This window comes from Anneissia japonica, unplaced genomic scaffold, assembly GCF_011630105.1.
Source record: "Anneissia japonica isolate Jap-2015-1 unplaced genomic scaffold, ASM1163010v1 scaffold287589_len272378_cov178, whole genome shotgun sequence".
NCBI classification, from domain to species: domain Eukaryota; kingdom Metazoa; phylum Echinodermata; class Crinoidea; order Comatulida; family Comatulidae; genus Anneissia; species Anneissia japonica.
In genome coordinates this window covers 127212-154646 of record NW_022726727.1, presented here as the reverse complement: position 1 = coordinate 154646, position 27435 = coordinate 127212, and the positions used below count along the sequence as shown (strand labels likewise).

At 32.5% G+C, this 27435-nt stretch overlaps 1 protein-coding gene across 3 annotated transcripts; it reads right to left on the bottom strand.

The window, feature by feature from the left end:
• Positions 1 to 299: 299 nt before the first annotated feature.
• On the bottom strand, positions 300 to 27435 carry LOC117113330 (phosphatidylinositol 4-kinase beta-like). Of its 3 annotated transcripts, none has more exons than XM_033256640.1 (14): positions 27244 to 27435; positions 17479 to 18121; positions 11841 to 11958; positions 8704 to 8948; positions 8130 to 8302; positions 7685 to 7775; positions 7359 to 7501; positions 6551 to 6775; positions 5939 to 6097; positions 5573 to 5755; positions 4970 to 5235; positions 3728 to 3860; positions 2579 to 2705; positions 300 to 1337 (listed from the first exon to the last, which is right to left on the bottom strand). In XM_033256640.1, exons 2-14 carry the CDS (start codon positions 17996 to 17998, stop codon positions 1153 to 1155), a joined length of 2568 nt encoding a protein of 855 aa, XP_033112531.1. In that variant the 5' UTR covers positions 17999 to 18121; positions 27244 to 27435; the 3' UTR covers positions 300 to 1152. The 3 variants fall into 3 exon arrangements, with proteins under 3 accessions (XP_033112531.1, XP_033112529.1, XP_033112530.1); XM_033256638.1 differs by lacking the exon at positions 27244 to 27435 and adding an exon at positions 26951 to 27091 and having other exon boundaries at positions 1153 to 1337; XM_033256639.1 differs by lacking the exon at positions 27244 to 27435 and adding an exon at positions 20823 to 20840 and having other exon boundaries at positions 1153 to 1337.

Below are 27435 nucleotides of genomic sequence, written 5' to 3'. Positions count from 1 at the left end.
GATAACGTAAAAAAACATATGTATGTTTCTTCTGTTATGTTGCCGGTAGTACACTCGAGCGCCACAAGTGAGGGCGCCCTTTTAAAAATGCAAAAAGTGGATGTGATAACTCGCACTTGGCATAGTCAGTAAAAAGTGCTCTCACAGTGCCATCACCAAGTTTACTTGTCTGCTAATATTTTCCCGCCAATTTATTAGACACATCATTTTGATGATATATGACAAGATAAAATTTCAAAAAAATATGTTGTACATGTAAGCTTGTTCCGGCACATAAGAAGGAGCCTTAAAAAAAGGTCTGGCAGTCAACGTGTTAATTTTAATACATATATCTGTTCCTTATAGCTAATTAATAAACATTTTTTTGTGTGAAGAGGAATACTACACACTTGCATTGTTAAACATAAAAAAAAAACATATCCCTTTGAGTTCAACGACCTGGAGAGAACACATAAGAATTGAAATATTTGACAAAGCTCAAAAGGCAAGCGTTAATCTAATTGGAATACACTCATTCAAAATTCAGATATGACTGAATCATCCAAAGAATACAAAGCCAACATTTTCACCGTTACAAATCAGAAATTTATAAATAACCATTAATTAAAAGAAAAAGAAATCAAGAATGTAAGTCTTAAATGGTAATTTGGTTCAAGTTGTTATATTTACTTTGGGATGACGTCTGTTGTATATATATAAAAAAAAAACCCAAAACTGGTACTCTTTGAGTAAGAAGGCAAGTATTTAATTAAGAACTGAAAATTTTATAACCACTTCTTGAAGGTTTTGGTCCATCCAGGTTACACATGGTTTGCTGGTTTGTATATGTTTTCTCCTGCACAATAGACAAATTCTTTCCATTTTCTACAATATTGCATTGAGATTACTAAAACCTGACTCCTTAGAAAGACAACATGATGATAAGTTTTGTCAAGTACCGGCGTTGTCTACTAATTGAGTTTGGTGAATTAGTAGAGTTGCCTACTCGCTTTGCAAGCGGTCCATTCACACTTCAGATGGACATGTTTGTCCATTCACATGACAGGATAAAAAAGTATCATTCAAATGAAGGAACTGATGGTTTATATGCGCTAACGAGTACTCTGCATTATTTCAAACGGCAAACATGATTGCCTGGAATTAATCATTTCTTCACAAGATTCCATTTGTAAAATACTGAAAACCATCATAAAGTCTTGTTGTTAATGAATGCATACTCGACTCAACCATGTTCTCTACCCACAATTGTAATTGTTCCTCAGTTAAGTTCATATGGAATCGATCACGCAGTTGCTTCACTGTACTTGATCCTTGCTTGAAACATGGTAGGTGAGAACCTGAAATGAAAAAAAACCCAGACATTTAAATTTGTTTTTTGATTCAGCAATCACACTACAAGTATTAACATACTGGAGCAAGCCTTTTGCACCTTATTTAGCAAACAGTAATTATAAAAGTTCATTATCAGTGGTGGCAGGTTTGCAAAAACAAGGTATAAAAACGTATTGACTAGTATAAAAGTGAGGCACTTGCCTGGATGAACTCATTCAGGTAAGTATTTACGAAATAACCTGACACATTCATGTTTGCAGGACTGAGATTTACTGGTAGGTCATATGAGATATGTCAGAATAAACTCATAAATTCAAAACAAATATGAACTCAACAAGTCCAAGATAAACACCTTAAGATTACAATGCCTTTCGTAAGAGGAGCATTTATATAGGTTGTTTTTGTAGTTGCATTGATTCTAAATTTACATTAGAGAGTAGCATTTCACTTAAGTACACTGTTTAAAGATTAGTCATCTGTAAGATGGTCGACTAGTCTGTATACATATTGTATATGTAATACTGTTTACAAATATTTACGATTAAATCACCCCCAATATTAAATATTTGAAACCATGTGATGATAATGATAAATATTAAATATTTTGAAATTGTTATTAATGTATCTATTTGAAGAGGCATTTTGTTATTGCAATTTCATACACTGTACAGTATTTGATTTCATAAAAAAACATCTTTCTACATCAGACACATATCTGATCAACATATAATTTTCATTCAGAAATACAAGAACAATGTACAGATGACTAAATCATCTATCATCTATTTTAAGGGTATGCGACTACTATACTTTGAGTTTGTCTACACCTGAAGTTTTCTCTGACAAATACCAGTGACTTACCCATGAAATGACACCATCAATACCCATGGATAAATGACATATTTATCACATAACAGCTTAAAAGTGGTACCATTTTTTTAATATTAAGGGAGAAGTTTACCAATTTGAGAACTGATTCAGCATACTCGATTACATAATATCCCAGTTTTTTAAAATTACAAATTCTTGTGCGCGTTCATTACATAGACGCACTCAACTAGATTTGTGATGACATAGCAGGTGTGTCGCTACATCCAGGTTTAGTGACAGGTCATTTTAATGCACAGGTTTAAAATGATTCCTAGATGAGTTCTTCTTTTTATTACCAATTATATAAAATTGGTAAGCTTCTTTAATATTATCATCGTCGTGAATATTTAGGAAGATGTGAAAGACAGTTGCTTACCGACTCCCATCTGCATGATCTCTACCAACTGTATGATCTTGTCTTGGTGCTTCCTTGCAGCTATTAATCCTTGTAACATCAAAATTTTGAAATATTCAAACATATCACTTCCAAGACCTCCCATCACCTGCACAAAACACAAGCATTATGAAAATAAACAATGTATACAACAACTTAAAATATGGAATGTGGTAATTATGTAGTTTTTAAACAAGTTCGCAAAGACTTTTTGTTATAAAAAAAAAATCAGATATTAGATATTTAATTTTGTTTTGCCAAAAGAGTTTTAGTACTGTGCTTCATACATGAAATTCGATTCGATTTTTGTAATTTATTACCTATGTATATTTGTTTATCTAAATTATATTATGATGTAAATGTATAACCTGGTAAATGTAATTATAAAACCTTGGTGTATATTTATATTGATATTTGTCCTGATGTTTGTATATATAGTATATGTCTTGTGACTTGGTTTATAGTAAAGGTGAGTGAAATTTTGAGTGTTCTACACTTTTGGAAAAGACCAGGGTACTTTAAACTTGCTTGATTTTGTTTATCCCTTTTTTTCTGGACATCTTTTTGCATATTTTAATTTTGTCAGAATTAATTCATTTTTACAAAAAACAAAGCGATAATAAAACAAGGATATATAAAAAAAACTATACCAAAAAACTTATTAGAATAGACCTCACAACACGCAACCAATGGAAAATGGCTTGCCTTCATATTATCTACTGTTTCTATCTCTCCTTTGAACATTTCATATGGGTAAAAGCACTACAACATCATATTATTATATTATAATATTATTACTATATTGCTTAAAGCTTAAATCCATTAAAAAAAATGCTTGAAGCAATATCAATTTCACTGTCACTTTAATTTTACTATCAATACCATCATCACTGCTTGTTAATTATGCTGTACAAACCATTTACATGTCTTACATAATAAGTCAAATTTTAATTTTAGTTTAGGACTTAAGTAAAGTCCCTAGAGGGATCTATGATCCATTAAGCACTATGTAAATACCATTTTATTATATTATTATTATTATTTTGAGGGTTTTATAGAAGCTTTATTTAGTGTTGAGACAAAATGTCAATCAAAGGCAATGCTGAGTAGTGTAGCTTATTATAAACCAACCTCTACAAATTCCGGTGTCAGCTTGAAGTGGGAACTCTCAAATCCGAGGTTGCGAGGTGATGCAGTCAGAATGAAACCAAAGTCAATATGAAGAATATGGCCTTCGTTGTCAAGGAGAATATTACCATTGTGTCTGTAAGGATAAAAGTTTAGAAATGTATTAATGTATTAAGTAGTCGGATGGGACCACTGGCGTAAGCACTTATGGCCACTACCTGTATCCCGTATGGGCCAATGTACTTCCCTGGTATGTCTGGCTAGCCTGGCTTACTGCTATTGGTTTTTGTGACTATGTCCCCTTGAGGGAGACATTATGTTATGATCTGGCAATTAAAGATGGCAGAAAGGGTAAATCCGGCGGAGGTGCATGATGGGTAATCTTAAGTACCTTATTACTGTACAAAATCATAAAAAAATAAATATACCACAAGTTGCCTGATAACTGAATCCCATGTGGATACCTTATTAGTAAACAAAATACAGTAAGGAAATACAGGGAATAGACAAACGCTCCAACTGGGAGCCTTTTTTTGGTAATGCTACCTTCTTGTTAGTGACTAAATGACTAATTTAGGGTATGGGGAATCCCCAGATCATGGCAAGGGAGGATATGAGTGTAAACACAATACAAGGAAACAGGATACTTGGCCTTTAGTGTCAATTTTACTTTTACAGGTCACAGGTAAGTAAAAAATAACAACCCTAGTATTATAATCAAACACATTTCCTCCTTTACAACACAACATAATCCACACAATATGTAGATTTTTTTACTATAGCATTTTTATGTAGCATGTATTTTTTAGAAAGCTTGATCTTTTCAACTAACAATTGAATAAAAAAAAAGTCAAATGTGTATTTTGAGTTTTACCATAACCTATCCTCCTCACAACCTCTTTGCTGAGTTACCACTGGATTATTAATGTAATTGTATGTTTTTGAGTTTAATAAACAGAAAAATAAATGTAATGCTTTCTTAAATGGCAAATTCCTTTAACCCTGCCTATAAAAATCACATCACAGATATCTTTTCCGAATAGCGAGTTTATGTTTTACAGGGAGCTGCTAGCTACACTGGACTAACAACTTAATGCCCAATCTGAAGGATAAGTCCATTAGGGTACCATGTCTCACCAAGGAACATGAAAGGTAATTTTAGATTACAGATCATATCCAAACGTATTCCTAAACCTCCATATGGTGTTTAAATAAATTAGATGAAATCAACAGACTGTGGCCTACCTGTCCTTTACTTGGATAAGATAGCAGATTAGACAATATGCAGCACAGCTCTGCACAAAGTTCCTTTGCGCATTTAGGAATTCCTCTGTGTTCAAGCCACCAAACTCTCGAATAAAGTAGTTGAGTAGCGACAGCTTACTGTTCTTCTTGATCTGATGCAATGACACTGCATTTAGTACTGGCTCTATCATACCACTGTTGTCGGATGTCACAAAGATACGATATGGCTTTACCCATAGTGGAACACGCTCTTGGCCCCAAATTGTCTGTGATTACCACAAAAACAGAAATTTTAAATGGGGAAAACAAGTTAAAAACATGACATACAATAAGGATACGAGAGATGCTAAAGAGGTATAAGAGATACAAGAGAGGTACAAAAAAGGGAATGGTACAAGATATAGTACAACATACCATTGAGATTTGACCACAATAAATGCACTTATGTACATACAATGCAAAAAAAAACTCTAAATATTACTTGCAATACCTATAATTTATTGATTAAAAAATAAAGAATTGATTAAATCTTATGAAACAGCTCTAAAGACTCATTTTATTTTAAAATTAATATTGAGAAGTAGAGTGTACAAGATTACTCACCTGAAGTTGCTTAAGAAGCTGGTATGCTAGGAGTTCTTGTCGCAGATCATCGCCACATTTAATGATAACCGACAGCAGCTTCCAGTTAGGTAGTACGCCATATGGTGATGCTTCGCGTATCCTATCAACCTTTTCCTCCCAAGGTTCTTTCAGAGCTGCCGCCGAAGGATCATCAGGGTCTCGCTAAAAAAAGTAAGTTTTCTTTAATATTTAAATTATGGCTGACAACCTAATCCATCTAAAAAAAATGTACCCATTTAAGAGAATGACACACAAAGTTTGGGGTGATTCAAATACTGAACAAGGGAAAAAAAAACAAAATGAGGTAAAAAAAAAAAAGATCTTTAATTAAGAATATAATCTTACCTTGAATGTGGTGGTTGGCATTGTGATATAGTCACTGAGTCGTCTTCGGACATCAGCAGCAGCGATGTAATATTCTTTACTGTCTCCGCTTGTTGTACTATCATGAGACAACTGTGATATCGTATCGCTTGGGGTGCTCTTCTTTGGAAATTGATATTGCTGGAGATAGAAGCATACAAGGGCTATGATTTGGATTTTGTGTGTGGACAGTTTGTCATTTGAGAATGAGAACATTACGTGGACGGTGAGATTAACACTGTGCAACACGATTGTGTGGACAGTATGTGACTTAATATTAAAACATTTTTGCTGATATTGAGAACTGCACCATAAAATACTTTATTACATGGAAACGTTTGACACATTACAAAGTATTAAGACATTGTGTCAACATTGTGAATTACCACATATTATTATATGATAATGCGGGAAAAATATGGATGGACCAAATACAAAAAACATAAAGTCGGGTGTGACCATTGCACTGTAATATGATGATGTGAATTTGTAACAAACCATTAAAACATGTTTACTTGATTGTGGGCAGTTGTGGTGCACCCTATGGTATATTCTTACAGTATCATGAACAATTTGAACATTGAAATTTCTTACTGCAAGTATTTCATCCTCGTCTTGAGCCCAGCAATCATGGTCAATATCATTCAGGTGATAGATGGAGAAAGCACATGGTGATACGGTTGATTCACTCTCGTAGCAATTGTGCAGGTTTTCCTCAGATCGAGTATATCTCAGTGTGTTTTCTAAGACCTTCTTCGGTACAGGCGATGTGTGTTTGTTTTCGCATTCAAGTACCTCCACATATATAAGATACGGCGCCTGCAAAACATCAATGGTTTAAATAATTTGTATTAAAATAGCAATGATGTCAATAACAATTCACACTGATGATGACAATTATAACATACCGTAAATACTATTAATAAACCTTTATCAAAGATATGTGTGAATTTTAATATTTTGTTGTTTCAAACAAACAAATACAAGCACATTATTCCATTAAAATAATGTGCTTAAATAACAAATACAAGCATATTATTTTAATGGAAGAAATGGTGAACAATGGATTGTTCCGCTAAGCCACGCCCCCTTAGACACTGTTTCTAAGAAACAACAAAATGACAGTATAATTGTACATAAACATGTGCATTTGTGTGACAAGTAGTGTGTTTGTGGGAAAACAGTGTATCCCTGGCCCTGATGTGTTTGGTCAGCTGTTAAATTTGATGGACACTCCACAACGGTCCATTATTACCTTTTAAGGCTTTGCAATATATTTTTATACTGTAATAAATAAAATATCGGTATCAAGTGCAGTACCAGTATACAGTACAAAGAGTGTACATCTGATTGGATTGAATTTCTACAAACATTTAAATCAGGAGACGATTTAATATCCTACCTTATCCTTGGAATTGAGTACCACAGCACATGTTTGCGGAATCCTGACAATATGATGGTTGGGAATATCCATGTTAGTTGGCAACCAGATCCTAGCTGGAAGATTCATGTTCAACATGGATATTTCAGCGAAGAGACGTGACACTGTGTGCAGAAGAATAGATAAGAATTAAGAATAAACTATTTTTACAATAACACCACTTGCATCTGAGAAGGCTGGTCAGTAATATTATTTATACCTCTCTTCTTTATTCCTGAAGATCAACAAATAAAATGAAATATTAAATCATGTTGACTTGTATTAATTTCTATTGACATTTAACTTACTTCGCATATCTCGTGTTGGCAAGCCTTGCAATCGCTTTCCAATGTTCATTAATGCATCAACAAACTCTATCATCGGTGCCAGTCTAGGTGCCTTTGAAATAGATAAGATATACATTGAAATTTCTATAATCAATATTTATTGTTTACTGACAACACTGCACATAAAACATTTATGAAACTATGAAATATTTATTTATTGAGTTTATATCAATATTTGGTTTCAAAAAGAAAAAATTCAAACAGGAAAAAATTTAAGTATTATCAGTGTATTATTATTTCAATGTGTTTGCAACAGGAAATGGCAAAAACATCACTATATTACACTGAATTATTATTATATTATATTAAGTTCAAGCAATGTCGTCTATCTAAGGATCTAAGGAAAATATCTTTCAAGGGAAAATAAAAAAAAAAAAACACAGATTGTGTCCTCTTGTATTCTTACCTCACATTGGCATTCATCATAGTTTTGTCTTCCTGTGATTTCATTAAGCATACTGGTAGAGCTATCAAAACATGTACAGCCATTGCAGAAGGCTCTACCGGAGCTCAAGTCACCCAACGCTAATTCTGATTTACTGGTCGGGATTGCATACTTGGCTAAACTACATGTCATAGCTATCGGGGCAAACATATGATAGATATCAAATTTCAATTAGATAATTGTTAATGTTTGAATAATCTGAAAACCTTATCATACAATGTACACAATCTGTCATGACTGAATTTTTATTTTCATACTTTTCCCATCACCCTAAATTAATAATAGTTTTTGATTTATATTATTATTATTGTACAAGTTGAGTCTCAGAAATGCATGTAGAATTTTAATTTTCATACTTTTTCCATCACCCTAAATTAATAAAATTAATAATAGTTATTGATTTGTATTATTATTGTACAAGTTGAGTCTCAGAAACGCATGTAGTCTCTTGAATATTATTACCTCTACATTGATAACACTAACAGATTTGAATCATACTCAGGTTCTAACAATAATAATACTCTGAATCACGTACCTAGCGATGCATCTGACCTTGACCTGGTGTGGGTCATCGGCTTTTTCATTGGAGAGTCTACAGAGGTCATCCCGTTTTTCAAAAACCCATTAATCCTGATGCTGTGTTTTGAACGAAGCTCCTCTGATAAAATTTGTTTACGTAATTTGGTTGCGCGTGAATGTTTTTTCGAGACCAGGTTTGGGTCCAGATAAGCCCCTAGTAACCATGCTGTCTCTAATGAAAAATCAATGCTGGCTTTACATCTGTAGGAAAAATGAAATAACATTTTGAATATATTTATATAATGAGAAATGAAGCCGTACTGTAATATCATAAATATTAATATTTAAGTTATTTTTATTTTGAATAACACTCAGTAGAAACATTTGGAGGCATTTTAGACATTCCCATGTTAATTTCAGCATAATTTATGGCTTTTGCAACTCATTCTTTGATTAAAAAAGTATAGTTTGATGAAGGTATCAAAAACCATAATTATCTTGAAATCACCCTTTTGCTCAAGCCAATTTCATTTTCATTTAATATTTGGCATTTGGGAAAGAAATATAATGAATCCATAATAGTTCGTTTAACAGGTTTTGACACAATATTGATTCATAAGCATAATGCATCAGAGATTCAGATCAGTCTGATATTTCTATTGCCACATAATGTGTATGATCTAGGTCTGTGCAGTAATCCAGTCATGCATAGCAAACATATAATGTTTAGATACTACTGTATACACTTTTGTACAGAACATTATCCCTTCTACTGTTATATAAATTTGTATTTGCTAAGTTATAATTTCACATTCATACTTTTAAGTTTGTTCAACGAGTGACCATCTCATTATTTTTTGAGAAAATAAATAAAAATTATTATAGTGTAATGCATCCAAATTCATGCAACCTTACAAAAACACTACGCTTTTAAGTAACAGATGAATTTTTACTTTTCTGGATGTAAAATCTTTCCTGAAGGCTTTCATGGACAGTATTAAGCAAGTCAGTAATAGATTTATCAATTTTCCTTGCAAATCTTTTTTTCATTTGGTACAACGGCAATGATGTCACAAAATTTACAGTATATTGCCCAACATAATGATTTCTAGTAGCAATACATAATGAATCTTGGCATTGTTTTCTTGATTCTATCTTTCCTATTGTTACTGATGTTATTGAATGCATGTTTGTTATCAATATTATTAATCATATATGATCACCGAAAAAAAGAAAAGAAATGCAAGCACCATCAACCTTGAACCAAGTTGATACCTCCACTCCACACATTTAACTTTAACAACACTATAGCCTGGTTCACGTCGAACTTTATCTAGATTATACCCGTCTTGAAACATGATACGATAATCCCCTAATTGCCTTCGATGCCAAGTTAGAGCCAGATAAACAGCCAGCCAATTTCAGGCCGTTGACGTCACATGGTGGAAAGGCTTGTTTAATAAAACATCTACTGTATTTTACGAAAATCTAGTACCAAGTGGTATTTGTTAAAAAAAAATGTAGAGAAGGTGTGAGTTTCCACTACCTTATAACCTAGCCGATCAGTACGAACCAACCGACAGTGCAGCAGCGTGTTCTAAATTTACCTTCGATAAAAAACAAATTATTTTAATCGCTAGCTAGCATTCTTTCATTTAACAAAATATTGTTTTAATTTTCATTAAAACGTCTGTATACTTTATGGACCTTTCTGTCCTGTTTTGTAGTTTTTAGAGCGCTCAATTGTGTTGTTTACATGCACTTCACGAAAATCTAGCTTTGCGGTGTCAAATAAGTTGCTGACTTCAACACGTCACTTTTTTATTTCGTCATCGTAAACATGTGCGCTCATTTTTAACGACTGGTGGTTGGTGGTACAGTAGTTTGTTGAAACTGAATTAATAGTGACTATTATAGCGGAAATGGAAAAGATTAAATTGTCAATAAATAAATAAATACAACAAATCTGATTTTATTATTAAGAATAATATACATTATCAATTTGGAAAACTTAAGCAATCAGAATTTTTGACGTTACTACTTGGTCGATGATGCAAAGGTCATTTGTAATGCGACTATTCGTAAAAAGGACATTTGCTGGTTTTTTACCCATAATTTTACAAATAATTTCTGAAAACCAGACTAATGAGACTACTATGCTGCTGTTGTTAGCATTGTTGGAGTACGTTGTTGCCATCCAGAGCATGATAATGGTAGTACAATACAATAACGCTGGCTTAGATGCCTAAGTTACGTAATCGTGTCCTTGTAATCCGAGCCGACTTTACTGTTAAGCAAGTTAATTTACCGTTATTCTAGTATTTAAAGTTAAGTCACTTAAGCCTTTATCTAGCTATAATTGAGTGGTTCACATCAAACTTTTAACTAGATAAGTGGATGTATATCTAGATAAAAGTTCGAAATGAACCAGGCTTATGTTTACCCCCTTCCCAGGTTAATCCCAGGGTACAGATGACTTATTGCAAAGGTGATGCCTTATCATGTAAGAGATTATGTTACAGATGATAAGAGCAGTTACATCACAGTTTATAGCCGCAATCGCACTGGAACTAAAAAAGGGATGATTTTACATTCCAATGGGTAAATCTTACCACAGTCCGCACTCGGATTTTTTTGAGTTGATCTGTTTTACTACGAGATTTTGTTAAAAACTAACCGAATCATGAAAATCAATTATTGAGGACACTATTCCATCAAGGACTTATAACTGTTACCAGGATAGGAAGCTGGCTGGTTTAAGCCGTCTAACTTGAATTAGCCTTATGTGTGGTATAGTTATGCTAATGAGCCAGATAAGCACAATCTGCACATGCTCAGAAAAACAAAACTTTCCTTAGCCACACTGCGGCCCGCACTGCGTATCGGCTTGGTGTACAGTTAGGCCTAGCCGAGAATTACAATAGGACTGGAATGACTAGGGAATTTTATCTGAGACATGTGTTCGCATCAGACTTTTTGGCTTGGTAAAATAACCTGGTCAGTTTGGTTAAACTAACCGCTGGTCTCAGTGAGTTTTCCTGAGAGGTAAGTTTTCTGAGCTGTTTACCCTGGACCAATTATGACGCTAGTTGTTTTACCGAGAAAGTCCAATACGATTGTGGCTTAAAATTTAGGTAATAAATAGGATCTTACCGTGATACTAGGTACGGATGCATGGATTCTGCTAACTCCGTCATATAACAGTACATATTCAACACTTGAGATAAGTAAAAATCAAAGTCTGATTCTTGCAACGAAAATAATTTATTACCTGAAAAAAATAAGAATACAAATCAGTACTGATTAAATTATAAAAAATGAAACCTCAACAGTAATTGTCTATATTCATCATGCTTTATGTGTAATAACTACATCAAATAGCATCGTATAATTTTAACGAGCTCTATCATCTACTGTACCATACTGTAATTACTATACTTACATATACTGTACAGTAGTAAACCATACTAACCAATCACATTGTAGAAATTAGCATAATGATGACATCACCAATGCACTAATTTTTTTTAGTATTCCATAAAAGCTTTATAACTACAGTAAAGCATATAAAAAGTAATAACAGAAGAAAGAACACCAAATGAATTCAGCATACAGTAGGTCGCTGTAGAAAATCTCAATCAATTTAATACTTGTATCCTCCTTTTGTGTTTGCCTTTTCTATCAATAATCAGTATGGTAAATTAAATTAATAAAGGATAAATCTAAAACAAATCAAAATAAAGTTTTTTACCATGACCACTATCACCATCTTAAAATGAACTCCATAGAGTACTTTTACAGTATGCAATAAACAACAAGAAGTTACAGTCAACAGTATTATTTAACAGCATGAGTTCATTTTGGTTGAATAGTATTATTGCCTAGCCATTAAGTATCAACTTCAAAAGACCATGTCAACAACAACATATTGAATTTCTTAGCAGGTAGGAGGTATCCATCATAATATACCATCAAACAGTGTATGTAGTACTTAACAATATGGGTAGTCCTGTAGTTATTAGATATTCACCTCCTAACCTCTTATAAAAACAAACCCTCTCTGTTGTTACCAAAAACAGGAGCAGGAAACTACTATTAAATCTCCTCGGAGAGCATTAGAGAGTTGGATATAAGCTGAGCTCTACTGAGAGCAGGCTCACTGTGGTCTTAGGTTGTCTATTAAGCAAGGTCATTAAGGTCATGGGATTGAAATGTAATGTCATTAGCCAGCTGAAGCTAAAGAGCATTTGAACAACATCAACATGTTGACAGTGCAGCCACCACAGATACTGCACATCATATAATATAATTACAGATGACTTGATGAGGAATACTGAACTGTTAAATGATCGATGTTCATGTTATTATCATTGTCAATTCCTGTGCAACTTCAAGACCATGGCAATGATGTATCTGCATGTGCATCATTCTGCTGCGCCATTTAATCAACATATCATAGTGGTGCATTCATTATTTACAGTGGAATACTGTAAATTCTACTAAGAGTTGAATCCTAATTTTACTCAAAGCTTTTAGCAACCATAATGTTTTTATCCGGCTGTACACTGTACTGTACATTTATTTCAATTCTACATAAGACAAAAATATGAAAGATTTAGAATTTACTATTTATTATTATTATTAAGTTTTTTTTGCTATACCTGATGAATAACATTTTGTTTTACTGTAGTAATATATCTGGGTGTTTTGCAGAATCATATTTACAATTTTTACATAATATAGGACCTCATAGATAAAGCTTGATAGCATTGAAGTACCTTCTAACAGTAGCATCCAGAAGTCTTAAAGTGGTGATGCTGATGAGAGCCAAAGGTGAAGTACTGTAGGGGGATGGGGGAGGGCTTGATGATCAGTTGAGGGGAGCTACAGTAACTCGCAAAATAAGGTGATTTTAGGTGATTTTTAACTACTTGACTAACTACTTGACCATGATTTTGGGGGGAAATGGGGGGGCATGAGTTATTTTTGGAGCAGCGTACTAGATATACTACTGCCTTCTAACTGCTAGTGAGCTATCCTTGCTAGTGGAATATCCTTGCTTACAGCATGGAGGTATTGTTTACAAATTACAGTACAGGTTGGATGGGATATCCTTTGCTAACTTGTTTCACAAAGCTATTTACTATACTCTGCAATGAAATTTATGTGATTTTGTTTGATGTTTTTTGAAATATGGTCCCATGTTTGCAGTGTGATATGGTTACAATGGAACATACTTGTTTACTACAGTATTTATTAGTGGGATACCTTGCTACAGGCGGGATAGCCTTGTTAAAGAGTGCAATACTTTTGCTTACACAGTGGAGTACCCTTAAATGTACTTGCTAACTCACAGTGGAATACCCTTGATTGCAGGAGTACCCTTGCTAATAATTAATAAATTGTACTTTTCAAATTTATTTGCTGTAAACTAGGCAGTAATGAGTATAATCAGGGAGTTGTTATTTAGAGTGTAGATCTGGTACAATCATGTACTTATTTATCTCTATATTAATATGTGTTTGGAACATTACAGTTTTTTGCCAAAAATGTATTTTTGTGCCTTACTGTAATACAATGTAATATAACCTGTAGTAAAACACAATAGAAAAATATGATCCATTCTTTGTAGATTTTAATCCACTAACGATTATTACACTTCAAAATCTCACACATTACAGTATACCTAGATCTCACGCATGGTCACCAAAATTGTGGACTTGGGTGTAAAGGCTGTTTGTTTCACGCATGACCGTGCTTTCAAACATACAACTACCAAAAACAATGTCGGTGCTATAGTATTTAACCTTGTTGTGATTTCTCATGCACGGCAAATGTGTATGAATGATGTAATGGTTTTAATATGGCTTTATTGACTTGAATTTAGACAGCGAAATGAAATAAATTGACAGTTATTACCCCGCAATACTAGAGAGACGTGCTTGCTGATTTAAACCGATATTAAAAGCCTAATCTTTTAAATGGCAAGTTAACATGCCGCATTTACTGTAATGCAAGATATTGTCTAGTCATATTAGGGTAAACTGCTATATTTACTATCAACATATATTAATGAGTTAATATAATATGTATACATAAATCAACAAATTATAAATGACAAGAAAATATTCATCATTTATCATCATACATGTTTGGTTTTTTTTTTTAAATATCAACAGCCAAAATTCATTCATAGGACTAAAACAATTATTTTTTTTATACTGTTTTGATTAAATTCCATGATGAATATTGTGGTAAGTTTTCCCACCCAAAAAAATTAAATCCAGGAAAAATCTCAGCAGGATCTTTCTGTAACCATGGAGGAAAGAACTACAAAATCTCCAAGTAAGCTACGTTTATGGTGTTTAAAATGCATCAAGGTCCAACATGATCAGCTTTACCACAGTTAAATTACCTCAATGATGCATAATACTGCAACACAATAGGTTGAAAAACAAGATATACACCAAATTGCTTTCAATGCATTTACATGAGCTTTGACAAATCATTCACATTTTCCAGTATCAACTGTCCTACTTTTTTTTTCTTTTTCAAAAAAAGGGTCCATTCCTTCACAAAGGTATATTCCAACTCTCCCAATTTCATTGGGAGTATCCTAATGTTTATGCAGGTTTCTGTAGTCACAATCTCCGGAATTTTGTCCAAGTCTCTTGTACACAAAAAATAAATTTAAATATTCATACTACTAGTCACTATTGTTGAGTACATACAGTACTCCAAGTATCGAAATGCACGCCATCGTGTCGGGATACAAATGGTGTGCATTTTGATACTTGGAGTATGTATACTTCTTTATCTGAGATTAATCAGTGGACCTTTCGGTTTTTGGAAAAGTAATATACTGTAATATTAATTGTATTTCTAAATTTTACTTGTATAATTATACTTTAAATTACTTCATCTCTATAAAGGATTTTAATTCTATTTTATGGGTATACTGTAGCACTGAAAAGAAAGATGAAGTCTTTAAATTACCGTATCTGATCATTCTGACATCAGGACCAACTACCATTAAAATTTTTCCAAATGTGTTAAATACTAAGGTTAATGGACATTATAAAGCAAAAGAACGATGACGGCAGGAATGAGAGGTGGGAAATGAGGTACCCTGATATGACCAATATTGCACCTTTGTGGGTCAATGGAAAGGTCAACATAAAATTCACATGTAAACTGTACACAAGGAAATTAATATAAATTTGATCATTCTAATAGTAAATTTGTAAATGGTTATTGCATATCTATAGCACGTCACACAATAAACATGGTCTCAAGGCAAACATTAACTAGGAAGTAACTGAAAAATAAATAAACAAATACAAAAACAACAAACAAAAAGAACCACACACCATCACATGTTTTCACCATGCTGCCAAATGCCATGAAGTTCAAGTCAGATACATACTGTAACTGCAGTTGATGTCAATTACATCATAGAACCCTTTAAAAAGGAGACACCTTTTGGAGAAAAAGTGTTCCCTTTCACAGGATCATTTTTCTTTGATTTTTATCATTGAATGATATAGGTTAAGGTAACTGCACAGGGCCTTGTAAAGCAAAAATATGTACAGTAGTATTTACTATTGATGAATATTAAACTTATAAAACGAATGTCTACAGGGTGCAGTATAAATGTTGAGTGTCTGACAATACACAGCTTAAGAATTAGGGCACATTCTATTGTTGATAGACACAATGACTGTAGTCAAGATCAATGATGTCACAAAACTCAATCCTTTTGAATTATGAAATATAAACTTCAAACTTGCTAGGAGGAAACAATGTGGACCAGTTCGGAGTGGTCGATACTGTATTACTTGTTTACAGTATGTATGTTTCAAAGTTAAGCCAAGTATTAAAATTTATTGTTACGGTAGTTTCATGTCAGTTTTTTTTCCTCATAACAGGTGCCATAGAATGTGATATTTATTTTTTATTATTCAATTTGATGAGGGTGGGGATTTGAAACTAGAAAATAATTTTATTTGGCCTTAGCAGGAAAACTACTCTGTATAACACTATTTATGTTATGAATACTTTACGATAAAATTTGATTTGATTTAATTATTTTGAAATCCAAATTTTTTTTAAAAGAGTAGAGTTTAACAGGTGATGCTTGGCCCGACATTCAGAGCTGTAGACCCATTTGTACACTGGTATTACAGTGAAAACCTATTGCTACAAAACCAGGGCTGACTGAAGGGATACTTGTTGAACTAGGTACCAACCAGTACACATTCTGCTCTAGGCGAGCTGACTTTAAAACTCCAAAAATAAGATACAGTATGTATATATTTCTTCCTATTTATATAAATTTAAAACATTTTAATCCATCCCATTACTACACTGTTTACATTCAACAATAAAATTTAATTTTTATTTTATCCTCCATCGGGATGTTTTTGGTAAAACTACAGCATATTTGCTAAACAAGAAAACAAAAATTTTTTTTTTCCGCCCACCTCTGATGATCTTTAAAAAATAAGTTCACAAAACAAAGAATAAAAAAAAAGGTCTTGCCCTATTCACGAAATAATTTTGTTGTGTTTTCTATATTATTTTATTGGATTTATAAAATGAATTTCTCTTGAACTGTATGTTAATCATTTTACTACCGGTACAATAACAAAAAGCATGGAGAATATCTTGTGTTCTCTGGTTGATCGTTAGGATATAGTTACGGTACTAAAAAGAAGTTAGGAGAAGGAAAATCATATTTGTTTTAAAATAGTGCTACAGTATTAATATATATGGTAGATAATAAACTCACCTATGTAGCTTTGTACTCCTGGTTCCTTGGATTTGTATAGGTGAGTAATGGTTATAGACATGTCTAAAAGTTTTGATTCAAATAAACGCAAAAGCAAAGACTCTTTAGGCGGAGGCAGGTCCGCCAACTTCTGTGATCTTCTGTCCTTTTTATTTTTGGATTTTCGTAAAGATGTAGTTCTATAGTGGTCATCTCCATTCATTTCATGATGACCATTTAAATGACTATTAGATTGTAATTTCATATCTTCAAGTTTTTGCGAGATATCAGATTCCTCGTCGATGTGCAAGTCTGCAATTCCATTGCATCCATTGTGATGACCATTTTGCTGTTTCTTAATGGCTAATTTTAAGTCTGAGATGAGCTGGCTGGCCTTGGTTTCATCATTCCCACCTCGACTGTTTGAAAGATTGCTACTATTTTCCTCACTGATGCCATTCACAAGGTGCAGACCATCTTGGCCGTCTCCCTCACTTTGCGGTCGAAAGAGCCGGATTGGTAGCGTTATTGGTGATTGCATCTTGATTGCAATTTGGATTTACCACCGAGCAATCAATATTCCAACAAAATTTGCTGCATCCTCAGCTAAACTTCTCAATGAACCCATAGAAAGAAAATCTCCAACAAAGAAGGTACAGTAACTCTGAAAAGAAAAATTTGCAGAACTTTTACAATCAATCAGACTCCTGATGACATAATTAAAATAAAATAAATAATAATATAATATAATAAAAATAATAATATGATTCGGCCCTATCTGTTCTGAGTCTCGAGAGGCTCTCCACCCGTAGAGACACTCTCTGTAACCGCTTTGCTATCAAATCATCTGAATCTGATCTTTTTAAATCCTGGTTTCCAAAATCCTGTAATACTCACAATATGTCAAAACGCAATAACTTTGCATACAAGGAATATAAGTGTAAAACAGAGAGGTTCTACTCCAGCCCTGTGTCATCTATGGTCAGGATCCTCAATAAAAATAAATAATCAAATAAAAGCTTATAATCATAAAACCTATAGAGTGGAGAATATGGAAGAGGGAGGGGAAAGGAAAGAAAAAGGACAATAATTCATTTTTTTTTTCCTTTCTCTGCTTTCTTTATTTATGAACCCTTTCTTCCTCAGCACATCTCAGTAAAACCTCCCTTGTTTTGTGCTTTTTTGTTTTTTTATCTATGTCCTGATTATTTATATTGCTTGTTATGTTGTATATTTTTAAATGTTTATGTCTTTCTGAATGTTCAATTCCTTAATTTGTACATATATTAAAATAATTTTATAAATAATTTGTATAGTAATAATAATTTGAATCTTAATTGAAATAACTAATAATTTCATAAATAATGTATTTTTAACATTTTTGCAATTCAGTTCTGTGAACTGCCAGAAATGTTTTTTTAATGTATTTTGACTTTGTTTATGAATAAAAGATACCTTGATAATAATAATAATCATAATAATAATATAATATAATTAAAATAAATATTGAATCCCAACACGATGGCATGCATTTCAATACTTGGAGTATGTATTATACGTTTATAAATGTTTTCGCAAATCACTCTTTTTTACTTGTACCACGCAACAATCTGAAACTTTATTTAATATAGGTCTATAATGGGCTAAAACGTGGGAAAATTTTTTTACACATTTTATAACTAGCTAGTTTTGAGATTTTCATTTAAAACAATCTGTTTTTATGTTTACATACCATTGTATACTACAGTATTTGAAAATATTTTTTATGATCATCTGTCTTTGGAAACTGAATAGTGTTTTATGTACTGGTAATTTTAAGATGAATAAAATAAATCTTGAATCTTAAATACAATTTCAATTGGAAATTACAAGAAAAAATTTCCCTATTAATTATTGTACACTATTTTTTGGATAAGAATTTGCTGGTAATGAACTGATGGATTTGAATTGTTTCAACTTGTCGTGACTCTTTGAAAGTTTGAAGTTTATTTCCACTTAGGGGTGTTTAAGATTGTACAACAGACACTGACAGTTAAAACTGTTCCTTCGTTCTTGTTTGGTATGCTTTAAATCATGCACTGGTTGATTAATCTAGTAAATGCAACAGATGGCAATGTTTACAAAATTACATTGTCTGTATATACTGTAATATATGTTCATAATTGTAAAACTTACTGTATGCCCAGGTCATAACTAAAGCCAGTGAGAGTGTATTTTTGGCATTTAGAGGTGAACTATTAAATTTTTTTTATCCTCAGAGTGACCCATGGTGGGACTGAGGTGAGGTGGATATGGCCCATCAGCTGTTGGGGAGGGAAAGATGGCCCATTATGGCCCACATGTCTGGAAATGCTGATGACACCACTAACTGTGGTGATATACTGTAGGTCACATTGCAAATGCAAGTAGGAATATATTTATGGTAGTCATTACCTGAGTAAAATGTGGTGGGTGAGTATGGTATTGTGAAACCAGAACAATGGCGACTTGGGTATCAAAAGACAGATTATCTTGCTGATATCCTTCATGGATAACCTTGCCTTCACAAAGTCAAAGTACATCAGAAAAGTAATTAAGGTGAAATATTTTTTATAACTTGGGTGGAAAAAAAAATTGTCTTATTTAACAAATGATTTGACGGAGGAGAAAATAAAAATAAAATTTTATTGTTGAATGCTATAAATAGTAATGGGATGGTTAAATGCTTTAAATTTGATTAATTAGGAAGAAACATACATCTGATTTAATGGAGATTTTAAGGCAGCAACGGCCATAATAAAAATAAAGAAATTTTTTTTTTTGTTATATTTGAAATCATCATTACAGTATTGGCGGGCGCCGGGTTCGCTAAACAATGAATTAAATAATAATAATAATAACTTCACTTAATAAAGCGCAAAACAATATCCATTAAAAATGTTCATCGGCGCTATACAGAATTTAAAAATATTCATAGACCAACATACACTTTAAACATATAAGAAATATACATTAACACATCAAAAATCTACATTGAAATAAAAGAAAACGCGACATGAAATAGAACGATAAAATTAAATTAAAAAATAGAATTAAAAAAAGAGAGAATAGATCAGTTAAACTTAAAACTGTAGCTGGATATGGCATCAAATGATAAAAATTCACATTGGTTAAAGACAGAGTAGGCCTATGTCCATTTTTTCCCAGGTTATAAATATTCAACAATTTTTGCCAAACACCCTTTTAGATTCTTAGAAAATTCAGTAGTACAACCACAGAGAAATATTTTCAATTGTACAACATACTGAAAACAAATTTCCCCTGGAGCCTTGTTTTAATATTTTATGACTATGTGAAATATCATTAAATCTATTTTTATAACGTACAGTACTTGTCATGCCCTCCTGTCAAGCATTGCAACCATGGAAACATCAGGCACATTGAGCAATTTCCTTTTTAACTGCAAAAATGCTGAAAACAAAATACCGCAAACACTACGTCACTACTACTGTAGATGGAAAAGCCAACTTTCTTTTGCATATGGGGATCCACTCAATTACTGTACAGTACTGTACTGTATTATTCTATAAACAAGGTCTTGCGCCACACATTAGGGATCACATAAGAAATTCAATAAAAATTGAAAATGATCAACTGGCTACTTATTAAGTGGGAGGAAACGACTTAAATCCTACTTATGGGTGTGATACTGTAGGTGATTGACCCTCTTATTAATCAGCCTAAATTTTTAGTTAAGAAATCAGACATTTCTGGAATTTACATGGTAATTTTTTTTGTATTACACTTCATTCTTTCAATAAATTTCTTCTTCAAGCCCCTTCAAAAAGCGAAAAGCTAAAAACATTTGGACAACTTTCGTTTACCTTATCTTTGGAATCTTTTACCTCTTTCTATTCGACAACCATCAAATTTAAACTCATTTAAAACTAACTTGAAAACTTTTTTGTTTACAAAATCGCTTTAATTGGGTTAATTGTTCCCTGCGCCTTTGATAATATTTTTGGCGCATTATAAATTTCTGCATATTATAATTATTATTATTATTAATCCTGATCATAAACATAGAATTTAAAAACCTACTAAAAATATTTTTGTTCATATTCAGGGTTATGGAAATCAATATTTTTAATTAAAAAAATACTGTAAACTCGCTGTATGATCAGAATGTGTACATACAGATTCATTATAATGCAGTATAAAAGTTGAATGCAGTATTACAAGGATTTGTATTATAAAGGAGAAGTTTAGCAATTAAAATAATTTTGGAACTGTTGCCTAATCATCCTGTGTCTGAAAGTATGAATCTAGTGTGCATTAAGTTTGTGATGATTTTGCAAGGGCATCAGTCTATCCAAGTTCAGCAACAGGCCACTGCACGGCATATGATAGATTCCTAGATGTGTAATTATTGCTAGGCCCCTAATAATACTACCCTTATTGCACAAAATATTAGAGTAGGCCTACAATAATGTATAATACTAATAATAATATTTCATCTTGTTATCATTGGCAACACTTCCAGGGTGCAAACTAACAGGAATTACAAAGTGGAAAAAAAAAAAAATTTCTTAAATAAATGATAGTATACCCCAATGGAAATAAGGTATCTTTTCTAACTACTCATTTATCCCATGGACCTATATAGATTGATGGTAATAATTAGTATCTTCCATGTTTTTTTATGTTTTTCTTTTTTTTGTCATTGTTTGTACATAGTGTATGACTGACATTGAAATAATTAATAATTTATCAAACAAAAAAACAAAGCATTACACATTATACACACTTCAAGGATCAGTGACCTTCCCCTCCATCTACTCTAGTAGTTTAAGTGCTTAGGCCCTACAAAAAAAATTATTAGTTTATCGCCCTATAGATCTACTGTAGGCTAGAAAAGTGATGAGGGAGGGAGGCTTTTTATTTTCATTTTTTGTTTTGCTAAATCCAAATATCACCCTTGGGGTTGTTTGCTAGTGCATTGACATTCAAACTAAAAAAAAAACACGATTGAAATAATACAAAAAATATCTACTAACTTAGTAACTATTTACTAAAATGAAAAAAATAATAATTTTTTCCAAAAAAAAAATTTCGAAAAAATATATATATTTCAAAAATACTTTTTTTTCAATACCATACTGTAGAAGGCATGCACGCGAGGGTGATAAACTAATAATTTTATTGGGCCTTACTTAACTCCTACCTAGCTCCTAGCATACTAAGTACATGATCATACATTCACATCAATAAATTGACAAACCAATCATTATACAAAAAACAATCACATACACCAAATAGTCATAACAATGAAACAATTAACCTCAAAACTAAAACAAATCCCTTCATGTTTAAACAAACCTATATAAAGTACTACAGGGCTGTAAAATGTTGTTTAACGGAGTACCAATGTATCAGTGACAAACCAACTGTCAACAATTCATAAATCACAGTATTGTAGGGTAGGTACACTATACTAATACAGGAGAGAGATACAGTAGCTGAGGTTGTGAAAGTCTGTGGTTTGATTGTTCATTTATCAACGAGCAAGTCATCAACACTGACAACAATCATGGACATTGCTCTACTCATCATAGTTATCTAATAATATTAATCAGTTTTATGTTTATTATTATATCAATTATCATTCTTTAACATTTCGAATAGAGTGCATACCACATGTCAGGCAATCTTCCAATGTAAACATCAATATGTTGAAATTTCCATTCTTTCCAAAAATAAATTAGAAAAGGCTCTGGTGAAACCCCACCTTCCACATAGGCACAGGGATATCACTAACAATGGAGAAATATGATAATAGCCAAAAATAAAATAATGGGATGTGGAAACCATGAATCTATTAATAAAATAGCAAAAATTTACAGCTGTGAAATGTTCCCAACAATATTCAGAATTCATATTCCTTCACTCAGTATTCTAATTTACAGTACCCTGTATGTTAAATATCATATTGTACTTCCATCATTTTATTTACCATAAAATATTTCATTTAAAATTTGATTATATTGGCTGAGAATAGTGTACCACAAAACTTACAGTACTACGACGCTATTTTGTGTATCATTATTTCATATTCTACAAGCAATTTAAACTTTTCTTTTATATACAGTTACTGTACAAGTATGTGATTGTAACTGCTTTTTTTAAATGTTAATGTAAACCTATGTCTGTATATTTGTATGTTTTTTTTAACATAAAGTCACCCAGATGGGAAAATAGCAGACTCAACAAGGTATATCAATTTAAATATCAAATTTATGAGTGGACAATGTACCAATACACTTTACTGTATTATAGGAATTATAGGAATCTGTCAATGACAATAACAAATGGTTTGGTTTAACACTATAAATTGCACAACTTTCAGTTTCTCTAAATTCATCGATGGAGCTACAGTACTTATTTTTACAGCTCCATGATCCAACTGAGATTTTGAAAAAAAATGAACACATCAGTATTGTCAACATTGATCAAATATATCAATATTATCAAATATTATCAACATTGGTGAAATTAACAATGAAGCAAAAAGTGAATCTTCTCGAACGTTGAAAGTTCTTGAATCTTGGAAGCATACAATACAGGAAATTTATAAAATAATAAGTTTATAAAATTAATCTATAACGCCATAATCAAACTGAGATTTTTGAGGAAAAAAAATGAACACTTCAAATCATGATCAGATTATGACAAATATAAAAAATATTTTAACAATGAAGCAACTTTAAATCTTCCTCAATCGTGAAAATTTTTTAATCTTGGAATTGAAGCATACCATACAGGAAATTTATACACTTCTACTGTACATGAACATTTACAGTAGTCAGCTGTATATACAGTATTCATTCCATAATACATTTTAACAAAGGGTAGACACAGGTAGAAAACAGTAAACAATGAACTTTTTTACAATGCAACTTTAAGGTCAATACAAGACTGATAAAGAGCTTGGGTACAGGACCTAATGTGAATAAGAAAACATTTGAGTAATGATGCATTGTTGTTAAGAGTGAAACTTAATGCTTGGCTAAATATAGATTCCTTACTAAATCAAGTTTGAATACAATTTACCAAAAGGTTCACTGATTAATCTCAGATAAGAAATCCCATTGCATTTCAATATTATTTGGATTACAGTATGTATTATATACAGTTTACAGCTGTAAATATGGAAGCATGCATCACTGTTATTATTCAAACTTTAATAATATAATAATACTAAAATCTAGAAGAGACTAGATATGTCTATTCTAGAATGAAAATGTCTTGTTCTGGTGATCCAACCTCTATGGCCAACAACCAGCCTCTTTGAACCAAAAAAAAAAACTCAGTATAAACAGAATCATAATCATCCAACTCAGCGCATTAGACAACTTGGACTAAAATTTCTCAACACTTCTCACCACAAAATCTAAATTGAGCCTAAACCAACTCAACCAGCTTCCCTCCTAACTGGGCCCAATAATGACAATTATAGCCATGGTAATAGTGGTAAGAATTTGTTTAAACTTTATCCAATTATAATTCCAACGTGTCATCCCAATTTGTGGTGCTCAGAGTACGACTGATTGATGTACTGTAGGCCCACTTAAAAATTCATTTTGTGTTTTTAATTTTTTTAAATCAAAAATATTAAAATTTTCAGTTTTCAAACCCTCAACTGTGACTGTTCAGTGATCAACATAAATCCCACTAATGTTATTATGAAGTCACACCCTTCTCTGCATGAACTGTATAGTATGTAAACTGATGAAGAAACACATGCATACAATTATGAAAAATATATTATATTTTGAAATATAATTGACATAAACATCGTTTACACTGTATTAACTTAGATATTTCTGCATCTGTATTCTGTACAATTTATATTCAATCAAGATTACTGTGAACACCTGCCTGTACTACAAGGGCCGATCAGGGAAAGAGAGATTGTATGAGACGCTCTGGCTAGTGATACGATACTGTATCTTAGCTTCCATTTGCTAAAGGTACGGTAAATTCCATTATCCAATAAAATGCCACCACCAGCATGACAAAATTGTTCAGAAATGGTGGCTGTGAGCCTGCTTTCCTGATGAGCTGTTATACTGTATTATGTAACAACTTTACTGTAAAATAGCCAAGACTGTATACAAAAACAATGTGTTAGCTTTCGTATAACCCGAGAAAGCAAGTACAATCACAGACTCTATACAGCATAGGGTCTAAGTATAATTACTGTACCTTTATCTTTTCCTGATATACAGTAGCATTTGACCTGACCTAATGTGAAACTACTACATTGCTTTTGAGATTTTGAGTGTTTTTGATTACCGTAGATTAAGTTATTTTCATACATTGATATGGCATACCTATTTTTTCTATTGTAATATGAATTTGACTTTGTGAAATAAGTCAAAATCAAATACTCCATTAATTAGGGCCTATTTAACTAATAATTATAGATTTATGAATACAAATATTTTGCGTAAAGCTTTAGTTAATATTTAGTTTAATATCTTCTTTTTGTTTTGCAAATTTGTTTGTACAGTATTCTGGGTACAAAATAATATGATAGTTGGCACGGATTCCAAAGTGAACCCAATGAGATTAAATCAAAATTCAAGAAACGTAATAAAACACGTCTCGTGTTGGGATTCAAATATGTAGACAGTTTGAATTAAAAACTGAGAATATTTGTAAAATTTGCTTCCAAGTTTGTAAATATAATGGGTAGGTCCCTTAAATATAGTATGCTTATACTGTTTGTTGAACATTGTCTTAAATGTATTTTTGTACTGTGACACAAGATACAGTTCAGTAATTCTAACAGGCTTATAATTTACAATAATTCATATTCAAGACAAACTACTTCAAATGTTACTTCGCCAACTTCCTCTGCATTCAGCGAGCGATTTCTCAAGTCTTCATGAACAATGACATCACACCAGTGGCGGTATTTTATTGAATGATGCGGTTTATTGTACCTTTAGAGAATGGAAGATACGATACAATACCGTATGCCCTCGCAACGGTGTTTATGAAAAAGCACTGTATGAAGAATCATGTTACTCAATTTTGAAAAAAGTATATTGATATTGATAAGAGTAAAGTCCATTCTTTCTCAGTTCTCATTTATGATTTAGATGTTGCTCTAAGCCTAAGCCTAGCCTAATAATAAAAATAGATAGCCTAAGCCTATCTAGTAACTTAGTACTAGGCCTAGGCTAACTATTCTAGGCATGCCTAGGCCTCCTCTAGAATCTATCTAGGGCCTAAGCCTAGGCTAGTTGCTAGTAGTAGGCCTACCCTGGGGTTATAGCCTATCCTACCTACTCAGCTCTAGAAACTAAGCGTAAGCTAACCTACCTAGGCCTAGACCTTAGCTTAGTAGGCTAGGCCCTAGCTAGGCTTAATAATAGAAGGGTGGGCTCCTTCCATTAACAAAAACAGTAACATTCAATTTGACTTTAAGTTTGAGATTCATACTCACCGCAAATAGTAAATAAGTCTAGGACGTAGACGTAATGTGCTTACAAAAACATTAGCCTATTTTAGTATAAGCCTAGGCCTGTACCACTGTGATGTGAAATCATTTTCAATATTCAAAAGTTACAAAATACAATGATGTAGGCTACAACGATCCCAACAAACAGCCACTCCCACCAATCGGCTACCCCTGTCATGGAATTGACTGAGCTAAGCGAACTCATTTTTTTAACCGGCCGGATCCTAGGCTAAATCAGACATGATCTCCTTTTAAATATCATTCTTTATTATACTTACCATGACAATAATTTAATCCATTCTGACTCTAGAGCTGTATATTGTTTCCAAAAACAAAATAAAGAAAACCTAGGCCTAGGCTCTAATGTTCAGACACAAAAACAAAGTAACACACTGCAGCCAAAACGCATACCGACGACCAAGCGATAAATCGATTTTTCGATGATGTCAATGTTGAAAAACTACAAAACC

Excerpts from the sequence above, each read along its gene's own strand:
- LOC117113330 (XM_033256640.1), bottom strand. The coding sequence starts at position 17,998 with ATGCAATCACCAATAACGCTACCAATCCGGCTCTTTCGACCGCAAAGT. Across the intron at positions 8,303-8,703 it reads AAGGTCAGATGCATCGCTAG|CTATGACATGTAGTTTAGCC; the intron begins GTACGTGATTCA and ends TTGCCCCGATAG. Across the intron at positions 1,338-2,578 it reads GATCATGCAGATGGGAGTCG|GTTCTCACCTACCATGTTTC; the intron begins GTAAGCAACTGT and ends TTTTCATTTCAG.